This window comes from Nothobranchius furzeri, chromosome 5, assembly GCF_043380555.1.
Source record: "Nothobranchius furzeri strain GRZ-AD chromosome 5, NfurGRZ-RIMD1, whole genome shotgun sequence".
In the NCBI taxonomy this organism is placed as follows: Eukaryota; Metazoa; Chordata; class Actinopteri; order Cyprinodontiformes; family Nothobranchiidae; genus Nothobranchius; species Nothobranchius furzeri.
This window is the reverse complement of record NC_091745.1, coordinates 41,378,361-41,395,813: the sequence shown is the minus strand read 5'-3', so window position 1 is coordinate 41,395,813 and position 17,453 is coordinate 41,378,361. Positions and strand designations below refer to the sequence as shown.

The 17,453-nt window shown below is 42.0% G+C and overlaps 1 protein-coding gene across 1 annotated transcript in view; it reads left to right on the top strand.

Annotated features, from left to right (window-relative positions):
• col14a1a (collagen, type XIV, alpha 1a) overlaps positions 1 to 15,980 on the top strand; it is a 184,607-nt gene extending 168,627 nt beyond the window's left edge. Inside the window, exons 42-47 of the mRNA XM_015949068.3 lie at positions 2,484 to 2,519; positions 4,853 to 4,919; positions 5,174 to 5,365; positions 8,477 to 8,554; positions 10,245 to 10,400; positions 15,811 to 15,980. Coding sequence (XP_015804554.1) covers positions 2,484 to 2,519; positions 4,853 to 4,919; positions 5,174 to 5,365; positions 8,477 to 8,554; positions 10,245 to 10,400; positions 15,811 to 15,839 — 558 coding nt within the window. The 3' untranslated portion in view covers positions 15,840 to 15,980. The remainder of the gene's footprint in view (positions 1 to 2,483; positions 2,520 to 4,852; positions 4,920 to 5,173; positions 5,366 to 8,476; positions 8,555 to 10,244; positions 10,401 to 15,810) is intronic.
• The last annotated feature ends 1,473 nt before the right edge of the window (positions 15,981 to 17,453 follow it).

The following is a 17,453-nucleotide window of genomic DNA, read 5'->3' as shown; positions in this document are numbered from 1 at the left end:
ACAGCGGAGTGCCGCTGCTTGGCGGCCGCATCAGTGATCAGTGCGTCACCGGATGACAAGTTGATGCGCCCTGCTCCACAGCAAAACGCATCAGGCGCAAATAAAAGACAGAAAACATCAAAGGAAATGAACCGACATGAACGATCGCGTGTTAAATAATTTGGCAACACCTGATTGTTACTGTGGCCGTGCTCAGGAGGCAGATTACCGACCACAAAAACAGCGGAGTGCTCGCTGCTTGGCGGCCGCATCAGTGATCTGTGCGTCGGAGGACAAGGTGATGTGCCCCGCTCCACAGCAGCGAAACACATCAGGCGCAAATAAAAGACAGAAAACATTAAAGGAAATGAACCGACATGAACGATCGCGTGTCAGTACCGACGCTCTGGCACAGCGCGTTGCCCCCCCGAGCGCAGGAGCTTGTCACCTGCTGACAGCAGGCTGCTGTCTTTTCCAAGGGCTGCATCTTGCCGGTCATTATCACGTGACAGCGACTAGTCGATGATAGGCATAAAAAGTCCCTATAGTGAAGTCGACTAGTTCATACAACCCCTATTGCTCCCCAGTGTTCTGCAGCGCACGTTCTCTTTGAACTTGATATCAAATTTTCGCCTCCTCTTCGTCTCCGCATGGTTAAAGTTACCCTCGCGGTCTATCACTGGCAAATCAAAAGTGAGACGATGACACAACCGCCCCCGTACTTGCTTGTTACCACATTCCACCCGGCCACAATAAGAGACCGGCCATTATTCACCTCCGCCGACTCCGACGCCGGCCAAAATTGGAGACCCGGCCTTTAATTGAATACCGGCCTGTATTAGAGGATTTACGGTATCTATCTATCTATCTATCTATCTATCTATCTATCTATCTATCTATCTATCTATCTATCTATCTATCTATCTATCTATCTATCTATCTATCTATCTATCTATCTATCTATCTATCCGTCCGTCCGTCCGTCCGTCCGTCCGTCCGTCCGTCCGTCCATCCATCCATCCATCCATCGACCGATCGACGATCGACGATCGATCGGTACAAAAATAGAGGAAAATTCAAGCTGTAGCATTACAGATCTTTAACCACTACTCAGTTTCTTGCTGTCTGGAAATCTTATGCTTCAAAAAAATCTGTGTTCATGAAGATATTAGGACTAACTTAAAAAATTAGATGAGCATAACAGATTTACTGAAAGTCTAAGTTATCGCTTGCTTGACCGTGTGTGTGTGTGTGTGTGTGTGTGTGTGTGTGTGTGTGTGTGTGTGTGTGTGTGTGTGTGTGTGTGTGTGTGTGTGTGTGTTACCAAATCTGGTCTCCAGTCATTGGACCACCTGAGGATCTTTTATTCAAAGACTTCTTTTGACTCGATAGCAACAAGCCTCGTGTTTGCCAGCTACATAAAGAAAAACCGTCCAAAACCTTCCAGGGAATCTTTTATCAGCACACGTTCGACATGCTGTGAAAGAGGAAATCCATCATGAGAATTCTTCCCTCTGCATTTGGAATGAAACCCACGTGGCATAACGGACAGGCAGTTGTGATCAAATCATAAATCACATTTTTATGAGCTATACTGATTTCCCTCCTGTGAGTTTTGCCTCCTTCATTTGGCTGTTTTTCCGTGTCCCCTTGATAAGATAGTGGACGTTCATGTGCCAAGAAACAGTCCAAGCACATCGAAGGTGTCCAGGACGAGACTTTTATTATGGAGGCCTGATCTCTAATTCAGCTGCTGTGTCAAATGTTGGCAGGCTCTTCTATCATCTGCTGTGTAAAATGCATCTAATTTCCCAGGTTAAACACATTTTTATCCAGCTCAGTCCATCAGCTCACACACTAACACAGCCAGACATTTGGTGGTCAAGGGCACCCTCCACCCCCCAAGATAAACAAGATTTTATTCAAAAGCTGCAGCAGTGTTTGAGTCAAGTTGTGTTACAGCTTATATTCATCACATCAGCACAAAATTCTGCAGCCAGGACATGTTTGTCCTTTCTACGTCTCTCGATTAGAACGGGTTTGACTCTGATACGCACCCGCTTGGCTGGGTTTTGACTGTCTGTGTGTGTGTGTGTGTGTGTGTGTGTGTGTGTGTGTGTGTGTGTGTGTGTGTGTGTGTGTGTGTGTGTGTGTGTGTGTGTGTGTGTGTGTGTGTGTGTGTGTGTGTGTGTGTGTGTGTGTGTGTGTGTGTGTTGTGAGCAGATATTCATCTCTTGGGTTTATCGTGTTGACAGTAGCAAGAAGCAAACTCGGTCCGAGCACAGATGCTGCTCTGTTTGTCAGCTCGCTCACACTGGGGCTCGTTGCATTCACCTCGTCAGAGTTTGAATGTTCTGGTTGGTCTGGGCATCTCTGCTTGGGCGAACCGACCCCGGATAAGCGGATGGATGGATTCGTCTGGTGACTTAATGGACAAAGAGTCGCTTTTAAGGGACAGTTCCCCATCAAATGTTTATTTTCTCCCTGTGTTTATTCTGTTTCAGGGCCCAGTTGGTACAAAAGGAGATAAAGGAGAAAGAGTAAGTATTTCCACTTGAGCCACTCTTAGGGCATATTAAGTTTTACGGCTCCACTTTACAATGGAAGTACACTCTCAGACCGTTCACACCCTTGTTTTGAACAAATTGCATTACGCCCTAACAAAGTAACAGTTTCCTGTTGGTCCTGTGCACAAACATGCCGTTTATTTCTCCTCCACACCCTCGGGCTCGTTTAGAGCAAACCAAATTGAATCAGCGTCATGGCGCAGCAGTGCAGTCTGGATTTTTGCTGACGCAGCAGCGAGGCCATCACTGCTGAGGGCTTGTGAGACAACCCGCTTTGCAGACTTGAATCAGAGCTAGACTCCTCTTACGCTTCATTTCATCAACTGTTGGGGACATTTGTGCCTCGCTGCAGCTAATTTCACTTTTAGGACCCAATACAAAAGTCTTTGTACATGAGAGGCTTTTCTGCTCAGTGTTGCACATTTCAGTGAGATGGCCACATTTTAATTTAAAGGGACTGTAAGGAAGTTTGAAGTTTTCAAGCTCGCGATCGCCACTCAGGCCTAACGCGTAACGGCAGCTTCAAAAGTAAGCTCGTGCATGAGGTGTGCATGCTGTACGTGCACACTCCTTAACGAAAATAACAGCTGAGACAGTCCCCTGTGTGTGTATGTGTGGCCCGGAGGACAGAGGACAGGAGAACGCGCAGCTAATTAATTAAATAATTTGGTTCTGTACCTTTCTCTTCAGCACAGCCGACAAAGGTTTAAGATGGGTCAGTCCTCCTACATGCTCAGATCATTCCCTTCCCTTGCTTGAAAAATTGTTCCAAAATGAAAGTTGAACCCACATCTTTTTTTCTCCATGAATTCAATGCTGTTCGGCGAGTCTCAAATAAAAATTTGGGCGTCTTATTTCTGTAAAAATATATATCATTAATGTAAAAAAGAAATTCTAAATAAACTATGTTCACACCTGGAATCATACCCAGGCCTTTCAAATGACAGTCAGACATCTTACTATAAGCTAAAGCGCCAGTGACATTGAACCTATCTGTAACATTTATATCCGTGATGACAGCTGAAACAACTTTAATCCAAAGAACGGTTCAGAGTGAAAATGGCTATTTTGTTGCTAATTTGCAGGAAATATCTAGAAGAAAGTTCTACAGAAAGTAGCTAAGTGTCCTCAGAAATGTAGCTAGCTTTGTCACTAGGCGTTAGGAACAGTGACAAAGTGGCACTGCCTCTCTCTCTGCTGCTAAAGCTACGGATAGCAAATGCTACGGGCTATGTCTGAGCGTGAACGCGCATGAAGCAGCCTGCTCGACCCGAGCATCTCTCTTTTTTTGTGATTTTACAGAAAAACAGGCAATCACAGTAAAAATGCCAGGGCTCATTCTACAGGACCAGGGCATTGCAGGAGAATGTATGAAGAAGACATTTATTATTTCTATACATGTTTTGGCTGTCAAACTTCCATAATGTCCCTTTGAGATGTGAAAAATCTGATCAGTAATTTTTAGAATCAATTTTACAACTGATCTTAAAGAGTTTTATATCTTTAGCTGAATACCTGTGACACACACACACACACACACACACACACACACACACACACACACACACACACACACACACACACACTAAAGGACAAAAGAGGAGCCTGAAATAATTAGAAAATGAAAATAAACACCACTTCAGCCCTGAGAATATTTTGTTTTGTTATTTTTTATGATTAGCACACGTGTCAAATTCTCAAAATAAAGACAAAAATATTTCAAAGTGCTGCATATGTTTTGTTGTATAATATTAAAAGTAAAATAACATTTCAAGACGTTTTTAACCCACAAATGAATAAATAAGTAAATTCAGTCAGTAAATATATTTAATTTGGGTTTAATTAATCAGTTTTATCTTTATAAAAATAATGTATTTTACATTTTTAACTTTTTTTATCAGTTGTATTGATTCACGCATCTTAACTGAGTAATATTTTAGCCTTTTTATTGCTTAATTTGTATTTTATCTGGTTTCGCTGAATATTTTAATTGGCTGATTGGATGTCCTTTATTTTATCTTTCATGTTTAATTCTGTGTTGTAACGGCTTATTGGCCTAGCATAATCACTGTTACCTGTGAGGCGCTTTGGTCAGCTCACATGCTGTTTTTAAATGCACTTGATAAATAAACGGGTACGGTAATTACAAAATAATCAGCGAGGGATTAAAGATAAAATAGCAATCCAGTTTATCAGCAGCTGGTCTCGGAGTTTATCTGGCATTAAGTGTGTGTGTGTGTGTGTGTGTGTGTGTGTGTGTGTGTGTGTGTGTGTGTGCGTGTGCGTGTGCGTGTGTGTGTGTGTAGGGCGATGTGATGTCCCAATCTGCAGTGAGGACAATTGCTCGGCAGGTGTGTGAGCAGCTGATCCAGGGTGAGTAATCAATGATTTTCTAGAACAAGTCTGCAGCACCAGTTCTAAATAACTCTCAGCTTCTACCACACTCAGTGTTAGTCCAGTAAATGTAAAGCTGCCATTTTTGTCTGCTAGCTATAGCAGCCCTCTTTAGTTCTATTGACTGAGTAAATCGCTAGTAAATAAACATCCAATCATTCACCTTCTGATTTTATTTATTTATTTATTTATTCATTTATTTGTTTATTTATATCCTCTTCCTCTGTTTGTAGGTTACATGTCTCGTTATAACTCCATCTTGAACCAGATTCCTCTCCAGTCATCGTCGTCAGTCAGAACGGTACCTGGACCGCCAGGAGAGCCGGGCAGGACTGGTCCTCCTGGTCCTCAGGGAGAGCAAGGCCCACCTGGCAGACTTGGGTTCCCGGGTACAAATGGCCAGAGCGGTCAGCCAGGTGAAAGAGGTGAGATCAAGAGAGATGTTTAAAGATCCGTTTACGGGTAAAATAAAGATGCTCACTAAACAGAAACGTTAAATCTTAATGGTGCATAATGTAAGAATGACTTGGTCAAATTTGGTTACTACAGCCCATTTTTCTAAACAGAAGTTACTTTCTCACTGCCGTTCCATTTCATGGCTGTTGCCAGTTACAGATGAGTTCCGAAAAACTCATTAAAGTTGTTTCTAAATCACCGTTGGCATTGTTAGCTCAACATTAGCCTCTAGCTTGCTTCACCCAGTTTTAGAGTAAAACAAAAAGACGAGGTGGCTTCTTAGAGTACAAGAAATAACTTCTGGGTCGCTCCTGTTTACTGGCTTTGGTTCGTTAAACAACTCAGGAGCTTTTTGGGAGCTGCATTACAGGGCCGGAGTGGGACACATTTTCAGCCCTGGAGTTTCAGACCCCAGACCGGCCCACTTAAAGAATTATTATTAAAATCATGTTAGAACTTTATATGTATAGTCTACAAAAGCACACTACTCAGTAAAGCCTTGTAATTCAGTGCAAGAAAGAGTTGCTTTACAATGTAGGTTTATTTGAACATCAGTGCACATCTCCAACATTGTTCTTTACAACACATTCTCTAACAATATAACAATCTACCTTCTGTTTAAACAGCTGTTCTGAGATTTTCAAATCTTTAAAATGAAATGACTCAGCACTCCCTTTCACACTTTTTCCAGTTTCCCTAGACTCGCCTGCACACAATTAAAATAATCATCTGTAAAACTTTGGCACATCTGATATGGAAAACACATTTTTTGTAACCAATGAAAATATTTTCTATGGCAAAATATGCAGGCTTATTTCATTTTACTTTCATTCTAATAGCTATCTGTTGTGGGCTTTGTGCATTTACTAATAAAAATACATCAGGTCACTACTATTATTTGGACATTAAAATTATTATAATGAAACTGATGTTTGCACATGAGTTGGCTCACCTTCTATCCCAACAGGAGCAATACCCTCACTGCTGGCTCCTGGCTCTTCTTCTGACACTACATTGTGTGAAAATGGTCACAATTCAGCATTCATTTTCCTTTTTTACACGCTTTCTGATCAATGCTGAATCATCTAGCATTTTAGAACACTTTCATATAGAGCCAGGATAGTTTATCATCATATACATTTTAATAATATTCAGTTCACTGACTCAATAAGTAATCCTACCTGTACATGCCCACTCTGGAATTGTGGGCTTCTGCCTGGTGCTTACTAGGCCTACTGGATCTTGTGTTTGACTCTGAGGGGCTACAAGACAGTTTGGTGGCATCAGTCACATCATACTGTTAATTATATTACATAACGTTATGTCATGATGCCATATAATTCATTAGCTTAATTAACTTGAATGGTGATTTGCAGCCGGTAAAGTTTAACATCTTGACTTGCCTTACCCGTTTTATCTTCATTTGAAGTTAAAGACCGCAAGCTTGTTTGAGAAAAAAAGGTGCTCATTTTTGCACATTTAGCTGCATCTGTTTCCAGCGCTTTCCTCTTTTTAATTCTTGCCTTCTCCGCGCCACCCTTGCTCTTTCTACTTTCCATCTTTCCGTCAACTGCGTGGTCACGTGGTGCGCACAGGCGCATACGGGGGAAAAAAAACGAGCTGCAGCCTGCAGGTAGACAGCCGGGAGGAGCGTATGTGATCAGCCCGGCGGCCTCAGTGCCATGACTGAACACCGGCACCAAACAAAATAAAAATAAAATGATAAAAAACAAAAACGAGAGCACCGGCCCATGCGGCCCAAACACCGCGCGGCCCACCGGGAATTCTCCAGACCCTCCCGATTAGCCACTCCGGGCCTGCTGCATTAGCTCGGTGCAGACTTGGCAACCTTATAGGCTCACTGATTGTAAACTATGTCCTTCTTTAGTTTTTTTTTATTTTTTGAAAGGATAAAAACTGACAACCCCCCAGCCGTCTGAGAATATGTAACCTTGTAACAAGATTGAGACATTGTTCTGGGATTATTTCACTGTAGAATTCTTGCATATTGCTCCTTTAAATGTTATAATTTTAATTTTTTGCTTAAATTCCCTTTCATGTTTATGCGCATGTTTTTACATAAGAAATCATGACATGGTACATTTAAACAGCAAAGGTTTTATTACTTTTGTAGAAAACTCAAGCTCAAAACCAATGCTAAATAAAAAATGCACCATTATCAAATGTTTGCCTAAATGACTGCAGAAAGATTGTTTGGAATGAGCAAACTTATTATTTTTCTAATGAAACCTTATAAAAGCTAGTTGAAGCCCACTGAGATCAGGAGCTCTTTCATGGCCAAGGAAGGCAGCAACGAAGAAGGAGACAAAAAGACATCAACAACAAAAACAAACGTTACAAGTATGTAAGGTGCAGGGCGGTCTTCCTAAACATAGAAAATCCATGAAACACAGAAGACAGTAACTCTAAATCCATGAGGTCATTCTACTGCCACAATGTCCTCAGAGGACAAGCGGACTTTATGCGTCTCTGTCTTCATCGCTGAAACATGCAGCTCACGGTGAAGAGTGGTATTCTGAGTTAACAGGTGCGTGCAGAGGACAAAGAAAGCTATGAACTCTTTTGAATCTCACAATAAAATGTAGATTAAATATTTATTTTTAGAGGTGGAAAGGGCAAGCGCATGGGTTTCTGAAACAGGAAAACTTTTCTATATAGGAGAACGTTTTGGAGAATAACTTTTTATTTGAGGTTATGTAACTCCTCAGCTTCACTGCACGCATCCATAAAATCAACAGGACAGAAAAGCCACAGATCTGAGTTGAATGTGGTTTTCTGATATGGATGCATGAAAAAAGTAACACATGAAGTCATTCAAACATCTGCAGACGGACTTTATCACACATTTTATCAGTCATCAACTCAAGTGTCTGTTTATTCTCATGTTAAATGGTCTGATTTTAGATTCAATGAATATTTCGATGCAAACAAATAAATCCACATTTGCTTTTAAGTGATTTTTTCAGAGCAACAATGTAGGACTAGACCTATCCCAAAGTCAGTTATCACCATGACCCTGTGACGTTTCTCTGCTAACCTTTTGAACTCTGCATCTTCAGGTCTACCAGGAGAGAAGGGGGACAGGGGGAGTCCAGGTGTCGGGAGTCAGGGTCCTCGAGGACCACCCGGTCCTCCCGGTGAGACAGTCTTGAGGACGTTTATTAGTCTGAACTAACAGAATTCACCGCCTGCTCTCTCAGATCTGTCTCAAAGCTCAAATAACATTTCTGAGGTTCTCCAGTAAAAAACCGAATGCGAGAATGTGAAATTATTTTGTTCCTGGATGTTTATTTTTGCTGCTTCCAGCCCAGATTTGCGCCGTTTCAGCCGTACGTTGCTTTTGAACTAAACCAGAGAGGTTTCAAATATTGAAACAATAAAATTAAATTACCCAGAGACTTAAAGCGATTAGGATTTACTTCACTCGCTTATTGAATCTCTGAGTAAAGACAGAAAGCAGACATTTTAGACCGTGAATATAATTGTCTGTATTGATTTTCCCAGAGCGCTCTGTGGGATCTGAGGTTTACGTTACGAATATACGACAGTGTTGGGATTTAGTTTGTAGTGATCAATACGGAATGAGCAGAGAAAACTCCCCTGAAAGTTTTCTGATTAAAAAAACTGTAAAAATAAAAGAATATGTGCATGAATCACACGTCAGGGTCGTGAAGAAGGAAGTTATGTTCACGGTAATTACCCTAAATAACGGTGCTGTGCTGATATTTTCACACAGCAAAAGAAACTTCTCAACAATAGATGTTTTGTTTCTTCAGAGTGCCGAGGGAGCAGCTCGTTCCATGAACACATGAAGCAAAAGCCTTGAGGAGCAGTTTCAACTGAATTTTATTCCTGATCATCACAGTTTACCTGACAACCATACCCTCGTTTTTAAAAACTTTTATGCTGTTAAAGCTTCAGGAAAGAGGATTTTAAAGGGATTAAACAGGTTTAATTATAGATCAATTCGGCAAAGTAACCAGAAGTCGAGGCACCGCCGTTCAGGCGTAAGCGCTGTGTGTGAGGCGGGCTTTTGAAAACGAGCAGCGAGCAGGGGAAGTAACTTGTCTGGGAAGACGTGTGCAGTCATCGGCTGTTCTAACTACAGCAGAAAACCGTGTGTGAGATGGCGTGCTCCGTGATGACCTGCCTGGCAGACCCTGTGTGCTGCAGCAGCACTCTGCCTGCCATGCGGTCACGCCCGGCTCACACTGAGCTCAAGTCCTTTTGACTCGATCAGAGACCTGCAGTTTCCCGTTTTCTGGCCGTCGGATGCCAGTCGTTCAATAAAATATTACTGAAATCAAAACCAAAGCTGGTGTTGTGATTTTTATGTCACACCGCCTGTCCAGTGTGGTTCAATCAAAGGAACTGGATTAAATGTCACTGCTAGCTTGTTAACTCCTGCACACATGAGCTACATGCCGTGTTTAACTGTACTGTCTGTTATCTCCCTGTTAATGTTTCCTGTTTATCCCTCAAACAAATGATTAATTTATGAATTCATGTCAGTATTAATTTATACCTTCATCAGTTACCGGAGGCTGCTGTCTAACTTAATCAGTCCAGGTATTAATGATTGTGTCGGTTTACAATGACAGAATAAGGAATTAATCATTGACACGTGTCAACACAGGAATGGCGAAGCCACAAGATGGCGACCTACACAAATCGCCTGTCGAATCCGTCTACAATGAGATGATCTACTCCAGATGTGCAGTTCTAACCTGTTTTTCTCCTTTTTGCATCATTTCTTTTCTGGAGACGATTTTAGAGTAAAAATGTCTAACAGCTTTGTTTTCTTACCTGTTGTCCCGCCACCTTCAGGCTTGCCAGGTGAAGGACGGACAGGCAGCCAAGGCCCACCAGGTCGGCCCGGTAGCCCCGGTGCAGCAGGTAGGCCCGGTAATCCAGGAACCACAGGACCAGCCGGTCCGCCAGGATACTGTGATCAGAACTCGTGTCTGGGATACAACGTTGGAGGTAAATATCATTCAGATGTTATTTATGAAACGGAACCGATAAACACTTCATCTTGAAACACTTTCACATATTTCTCCTGTTATTTTCATTTAGTGACTCAAGTATTTGGCGTCAGCATCAGACAAAGATCATCTGAGTAAAAGCAACGTGTAGTCAACCCGCCCTTACTTTCCAAAGTATCCTGCTCCATTTGAAAAAGTATTAGAATTACTTTTAATAACTGCTCCTGGGCCAGCCTTTGTGATTACTGACGAGTCTCTAACATCACTGAAGAAACACTGTCCCACTCTCGTTGATGGAGTTGATTTAGTTCAGCCACATTAGTGGGTTTCCAACGGGAAAGGCCTGTTAAGGTCAAAGGTCAGAAATCCTGCTGGATGTCCTGGTAGAACTGAGTTAATGGTAGCAGCAGTTACAGCAGAACAGCTCCAGACCATGACAGTGCCACCACCATGCCTGACTGCTAGTATGATGGTTTTGTTTTAGCTGGTTTAACGGGTCACACGTCGGTCTACCGAAGGTTGTTTTCAAAAGTCTTGAGGGTCATTCAGATGTTTTTGTTGTTGTTTGGTAAATGTGAGATGGCTTTTGGAGTTGTTTTGGGTCAGAAAATGTTTTTGGTTTAGAAATGAACGGAGGCCATAGTTGCCTCCTGTCTCTCTTCTTTTGGTTGAACTTTGACCTTGAGTTTAACCAGATGAGGTGCTTTAGATGTTGTTTTCCTTTACTTTCCTTAGAACAGGGGACATTGTTCTGGTTTCTGAAATCTTTTAGCCTGTTTCATGCTGTCAAACAGGTTCTATTGAAGTAATTTATTAGTTCTACACGTCTGGCAGTAACCAGACGTGTAGGTGTGGCTGGTGAATGCAGCGTTCCAAATAATTAGTCGTTTTACAAGGAGGAGCAGTTTTTTCACTTGGGTCAGGCTGGCAGGTCAGGCTTTTACTCTTGACAAATAAAATCACCATTTTGTATTTACTCAGGATTTGTAGCTTTGTCTGATACTGAACTTTGTTGATCTGAAACATTTAAGCAACAAAAACAAAAAAGCTGTAACAAGAGTCATAAAACACCAGTTTTTAAGTAATTAGTTATAGTTACTGAGTATTTTGTCAAAAAGTAACTCAGTTACATACTGAGATACAAGATTATAAAAGTAACTAATTACCAAGAAAAACGGTGGTGCAGTGGTTAGAGCTGTTGTCTTGCAGCAAGAAGGTCCTGGGTTCGCTTCCCGGCCTGGGGTCTTTCTGCATGGAGTTTGCATGTTCTCCCTGTGCATGCGTGGGTTCTCTCCGGGTACTCCGGCTTCCTCCCACAGTCCAAACACATGACTGTTAGGTTGTCTAAATTGTCCTTAGGTGTGTGTGTGTGTGTGTGTGTGTGTGTGTGTGTGTGTGTGTGTGTGTGTGTGTGTGTGTGTGTGTGTGTGTGTGTGTGTGTGTGTGTGTGTGTGTGTGTGTGTGTGTGTGTGTGTGTGTGTGTGTGTGTGTGTGTGTGTGTGTGTGTGTGTCTCTGTGTTGTCCTGCGATGGACTGGCTCTCTGTCCAGGGTGTACCCTGCCTGATTGCCCGTTGACCGCTGGAGATAGCCACCAGACCCCAATCAGCTAAAATTTATGATTGCAAATAGAAACACCTGTAAAGGTTCCCGAGCCTTTAAATGGTCTCTCAGTCTAGTTAAATTACTGAAATAAATGTCATTTTGCACAGTATTGTAATTTTCCCAGCATCACATAATTGTGTGTTTTTAGCAGTAGTTCTGTTGCTGCTAATCTAGTAATGGTTAAATAAATAAATAAAATCCTTTCAAATGACACTAGAAGAGGCACAAGCCTGATGGAGGACTTAAATGTACTAACGTGGGTCAGACCCAACCACAGAAGAGCTGAAGCTGGGTGGTGAAGACACACAGGTAGTTGTAATGACGTTTGAGACTGATGCATCAGTGTTACAGCGGAATGATCAGAAACAGGTTACAGCTGGATGAGGAAGGTAGAAGATTGTAACGTCTGAGCGGCGAACAGGTGAGCAGACCTTCGAGATGACCTTCAGTCACGCCAAGAAGGTCACGGCTGCAGATTCACGCCTGCAGCAGCGAATCTGCAGGTCTGCAGCCGTAGACTGCTCATCACGTCTTCCTCGTTCTTCACGGCCGAGATGCGCTTGGATGAAAACATCCGCCTCTTTAGCTCCCGATCAGCTGATGACAGCTTCAACACACCGCACTGCTAAATTAGTAACGCACACATTTTCCTATCAGTAAAGGAAACGGCATTATGATAAAAGTGGACGACAATTAATTAGATTACTCGTTACTAAAAAAAACATTTTTTTAGTAACGTCGTTATTTTAAACTGCGTCATTCCCATCGCTGTAAAACACTGTGTGTGTGTGTTTAAAATATAATTTAACGATAAAGTTCATTTTGTCTTCAGAATATAATTAGAAACGAGATTTACCTCGTTGATGATCATTGAATCAAAGGCTTGTCACCAACATTCAGACATCAACTGTGTTTGCTTCACAGGACACGGGGAAAAAAGATAATCATCGAATCAACACAAATATTTTATGCTGCTTGTTTAGAATAATCTGTTTTTATCAGAATTAAAAACAAATCTTGTGAACATGGATTCACCTATTTAGTGAAATTAAATCACCACAGAATCAAAGATTCGTCTTGAAACCAGAAATAGAAGATGATGATAAAAAGTTCTAGTGTGACAGCTGTCAGCGGTTTAAATGTGATTTTAAAATGTTAAGAAGTGAGCCGCTGGTTTGTGTGAAACAAACAAACTCAACGGGACTACTTTGGCTTTTCCTGCAGCAAAAGTTTAAATAATCTTTCCATTTACACTTAAATTACAAACCTAATCTGCAGACTCTTTTTCCTGGTGTACAGATCAGACTCGTGTCTGGCAGCTGAATCTGAAATAACATTTTAACTGTTTTATTTTTCTAAACACAAAATGTGGGCTTTGTAAAACTCTTATTTAGCTTCAATTTCTCCCGTTCCCGTGATATCTTGGGATTTAACATCCTTACCAGGGTAAACAATCTGGGCTGCATCTGTTTTTCCATTTAGTCAAACTCTTTTTTTACTCATAAAACACATGTAGGTTATTTTCACAGCCACAACTTGCCCTCACGTAGTTACTTTTCTTTTAAAGTTCTCAGAAAATCAAAACGTGATCCGAGTTTTTGTTGTTCCACTGTGACGTTTGCTTCATTCATGCCCACTCAGATGGATTAAGGACTTAGCAGGTCAAGGCTGTTGGTCTGGTTTAAAATCTAATAAAATATGCTACGCAGACTCAGACGCACACGCATCAAGAGCACCGTCTTCAGCCCCCGCCGCTCAGACGTTCCACACATCTACCCGTTTGTGACAGGACGCCCCGGTGATGTACCATCTGTTAAACGCAGCTGATGGATGAGACGTTACTTCATCCATCAAACCAGATTTATTTGAATGGATTCGACTCTTAATGTGTTTTTCTTAACAAGAGTCCTGTCTGGTCCTCTGGTGGTATAAACTCAGCCTCTTTGACCACTTCAAACACTAAATGCCCTCATGAATTGTTGTTGCTTTTACAGAAGCTGAATTTTGACCCTAACTTTTGTCTTTTATTTGCTGCGTTTTTAGAAGATTTGGTGGAACTTTGAATGCTTTTTTCTTCTCTGTTTGGAGTTTAAATATCAGTGAATTAGATAGTTGGTGTATTAAATGCACCACCGTCATTAATCTGGTGATGACTGATTCAGGTAAAGTTCAATGAGCTCAGATCAGATCCAACTGTGGTGTCATCAAAGGCGCCAATAACCTGGAGATTGATGGAGCGCCAGTGTCAAGCAAATTTAACACATTTGTCATTATTTTCTTTAGATTTACCTTGAAGTGGAAATCTGTTTAGTGCGCATGAGTAAAATAAGCTGTTATGTGTTTTAAGCTGAGTCACAAATCTCTATAAATACAGACCGTTTAGAATCTGCAACATAAACAGTTAGTTTCCCTTATTTTCAGTGATGAAAGCACACAGACGTGGACAAAATGGTAGGTAGCCTTCGGTCAGGGAAAGAAAAACCCACAATGGTCGCAGAAACAAGAGCAGACCTGGACAAAAACGACTGCACCCCTAGAAAAGACTAAAAATAATGGGACCAAAGCGACGTGTTAATTCAAGATGTGTGTCTACAATCTTGTCGTCAGTCAGTGGGCCTATATTTAGGACTTCAGGTAGTCAACGTGGACCAGAGGAAGTGAAGGAATGTTGTCTCAGGAGGTTAGAAAGAAAATGATGGACAAGCATGTTAAAGGTAACGGCTGTAAGGTCTTCTCCAAGCAGATAGATGTTTCTGTGCACATATTATTCAGACCCATGGGACTGCAGCTAACCTCCCTGCACGTGGCTGCAGGAGGAAAACCGATGACAAATCAGAGACGGATAATCCGAATGGTAACAAAATATTCCAAAAAAACTTCTAAAGAGGTCCAAGGTGATCTTCAAGCTCAGATCACGCCATCCGTCGCTGTTTGAGCCAAAGTGGACTTCGTAGGAGACGACCAAGGAGGACGCCATTGTTGAAAACGAATGATAAAAAAGCCAAACTGGAATAGGCCAAGTTACATGTTGACAAGCCACAAAGCTTCTGAGTCTTATGGACAGTTGAGACAAAGATGGACCTTTCTGTCAAGACACATCAGCTCCATGTTCAGATGGGAAAATGAAGCATATCAAGAAAAGACACTGTCCCTACTGTGAAACACGGAGGAGGCACTGTTATGTTCTGTGACCATTGGGGGCTTTTCTTTCGTTGTCTAAAAGGTACCAACAATGTGTCCACATCTCTAGTTTCACCTGCTGCCTTTTGTATGTTTGAAAGAATAAGCATTCAAATGTAAACAAATGAAACCATGTGGGAACTAAGTTAAGTGTACCTTCATATTCTGTTAAACTGCAAATAAAATAAAAATAGCTAAGGCATCAGCAGAACCTCAGGCCTAGTAGAGCAGATGGTGCTTCTGATCTTTATAAAACAAAATAGTTTTTACACAAGAAAAGTCTTTAGGGATTTTTTAAGTAGCACAATAAGTTTACAACAATGTGTGAAGCAGGTTAAATGTTATTTAAAATGTTCTTGGTGTCTTTTCTTTCATGTTCCCCTGAATGTCCACAGCGGTTTTATTTTTGCATGTTTTTTACTTTTTCAAACGCCTTCATGTATTTGTTTCACTCTGAAACTAGTTCTGGTTTCAGCAGCTGGGCGTGTTCTGTTGGACCAGCTTGACCCGTTAACTTCTCTGGTGTCTTTTTTACCTTCTTGATATAAGGTGACATATTTTCTCTTTCCCCCCACTTCTCCTTGTTCCTCCTCTCCTGGTGTCTCCTCTTTCTTCTGATTTGAAGCTCAGCAGGATTATGGGAATGATTACTGAGGAACGTTCTCCAGGCATCTTCTCCTCCTCCTGTCTTCACCTGGTTACAGAAAAAATCCCTCCAAGAACACTAGATGAGCTCCGACCTCCAGACTTTGCAGCAGTGGTTTAAAAACAAACACTGTTATTTAAAACCAGTGAGGGCTTTGCTAAAATGACCGTTATCTCTTCTGGGTCCGGTGCCAATCTAAAACACATTATTCACCTGATTCCCCACATACTGAGGTTTGATTTCTGAATACTAACAGAAACTAAATTTGCATCGAGATTAAAATGGATTTATTGTCCCAAAAAAACTTGACATTGCTGCCATCACCAATCACAATGCCATTTGTCAACAATTACTCACGTCCTGTGCTCTGCAACAGCGTTCTCCCTCCACTTTCACCTGCTCGGAGCTCAGATCTCATTAAAACTAATCACATCTTTCAAAGCCAGATCAATCTGCTCAACGGTGATGAATAGCTTTCCTCCCCGTTTGGCTGCTTTCTCTTCTGAACATCCTGGGCTTTTCGTCTTCTCAAATCTGCAGAAAGCTTCACTGTTTATCAGATCTTTTCATTACAGGAGAAATTATTTGAGTTTCTTTAAACCCTTCTCTTCACATTTGCATGTGATGGTGCAACGTTAGAGTTTAGAGAACCAGCTGCAAAGCCACGCTTTAGTCTGCATGCCTCAGACTCCTGCTGTACTTCTGTTAAACACGTTCTGTTGGTGGTGGCGGCATCTAACAGTTTTTGTCCCAAATCTGGATTTAATCCTCATTCCATAAGTTTAGACTCCAACTGACACTAAATATTCCCACCGCTGCAGTCCAACCCCTACCTTATGAAGGCTACCAGCCCTACAACCCTGCTGCTGCCACCGCTAATGGCCACCAGGGAGATGAGGAGGATGAGGAGGAAGACCAGGAACCCTATTACCATGGTTACCCCTCTCAGTACCCACAAGAAGCCTCTCAGTTTTCGTATGGTCACCATGGTTACCACCTGGGCCACTCTGAGGATCTGGAGCTGAGGTCACCGGGCGTGGCAAGCAGGTATCCACGTGATGTCGACCCGAAGAACAAAGGAGAAACAGAAAAGAAGGGCGGACTCACCTCAAGTGCTTGAGCCCTAAAAGCTACAAAACACACACACACACACACACACACCTGGAACTGTGGTGACAGCACCAGTTGAACCTGTAAATAAGTGGACGCTGTACATTTGTGTAAAAGCGAAGTCCAAAAAGTGCCTGATCCACATTTGTGTCGTCTGGTGAAAACATGAGAGCCGTTCTCTCACCCTCTCACAGCCGACTGCAGGATTAAACCCTTTATTTGATGTTGAAGCCGCATGTTTCCTGTGAGTCTAACTGGGAACGTGCATCTTGTTTTCATTTCAACTCGCCTGTTTAGATTGCTGAGAATGAAAACATGACATTTGTACAGACTGCTTTCTTCTACTGTCTAATAATGACCCCCCCCCCACACACACACACACACACACACACACCCCATGTCCTTAATTCAACGTGTAAAGAGTGAAAAGTTGCTTCTCCACACGGCTCTGGGTTTGCCTCCTCGGCCTTTTCTTTGCTTCGCTGTTTGGAAATTATTTAAAAATGAAATTG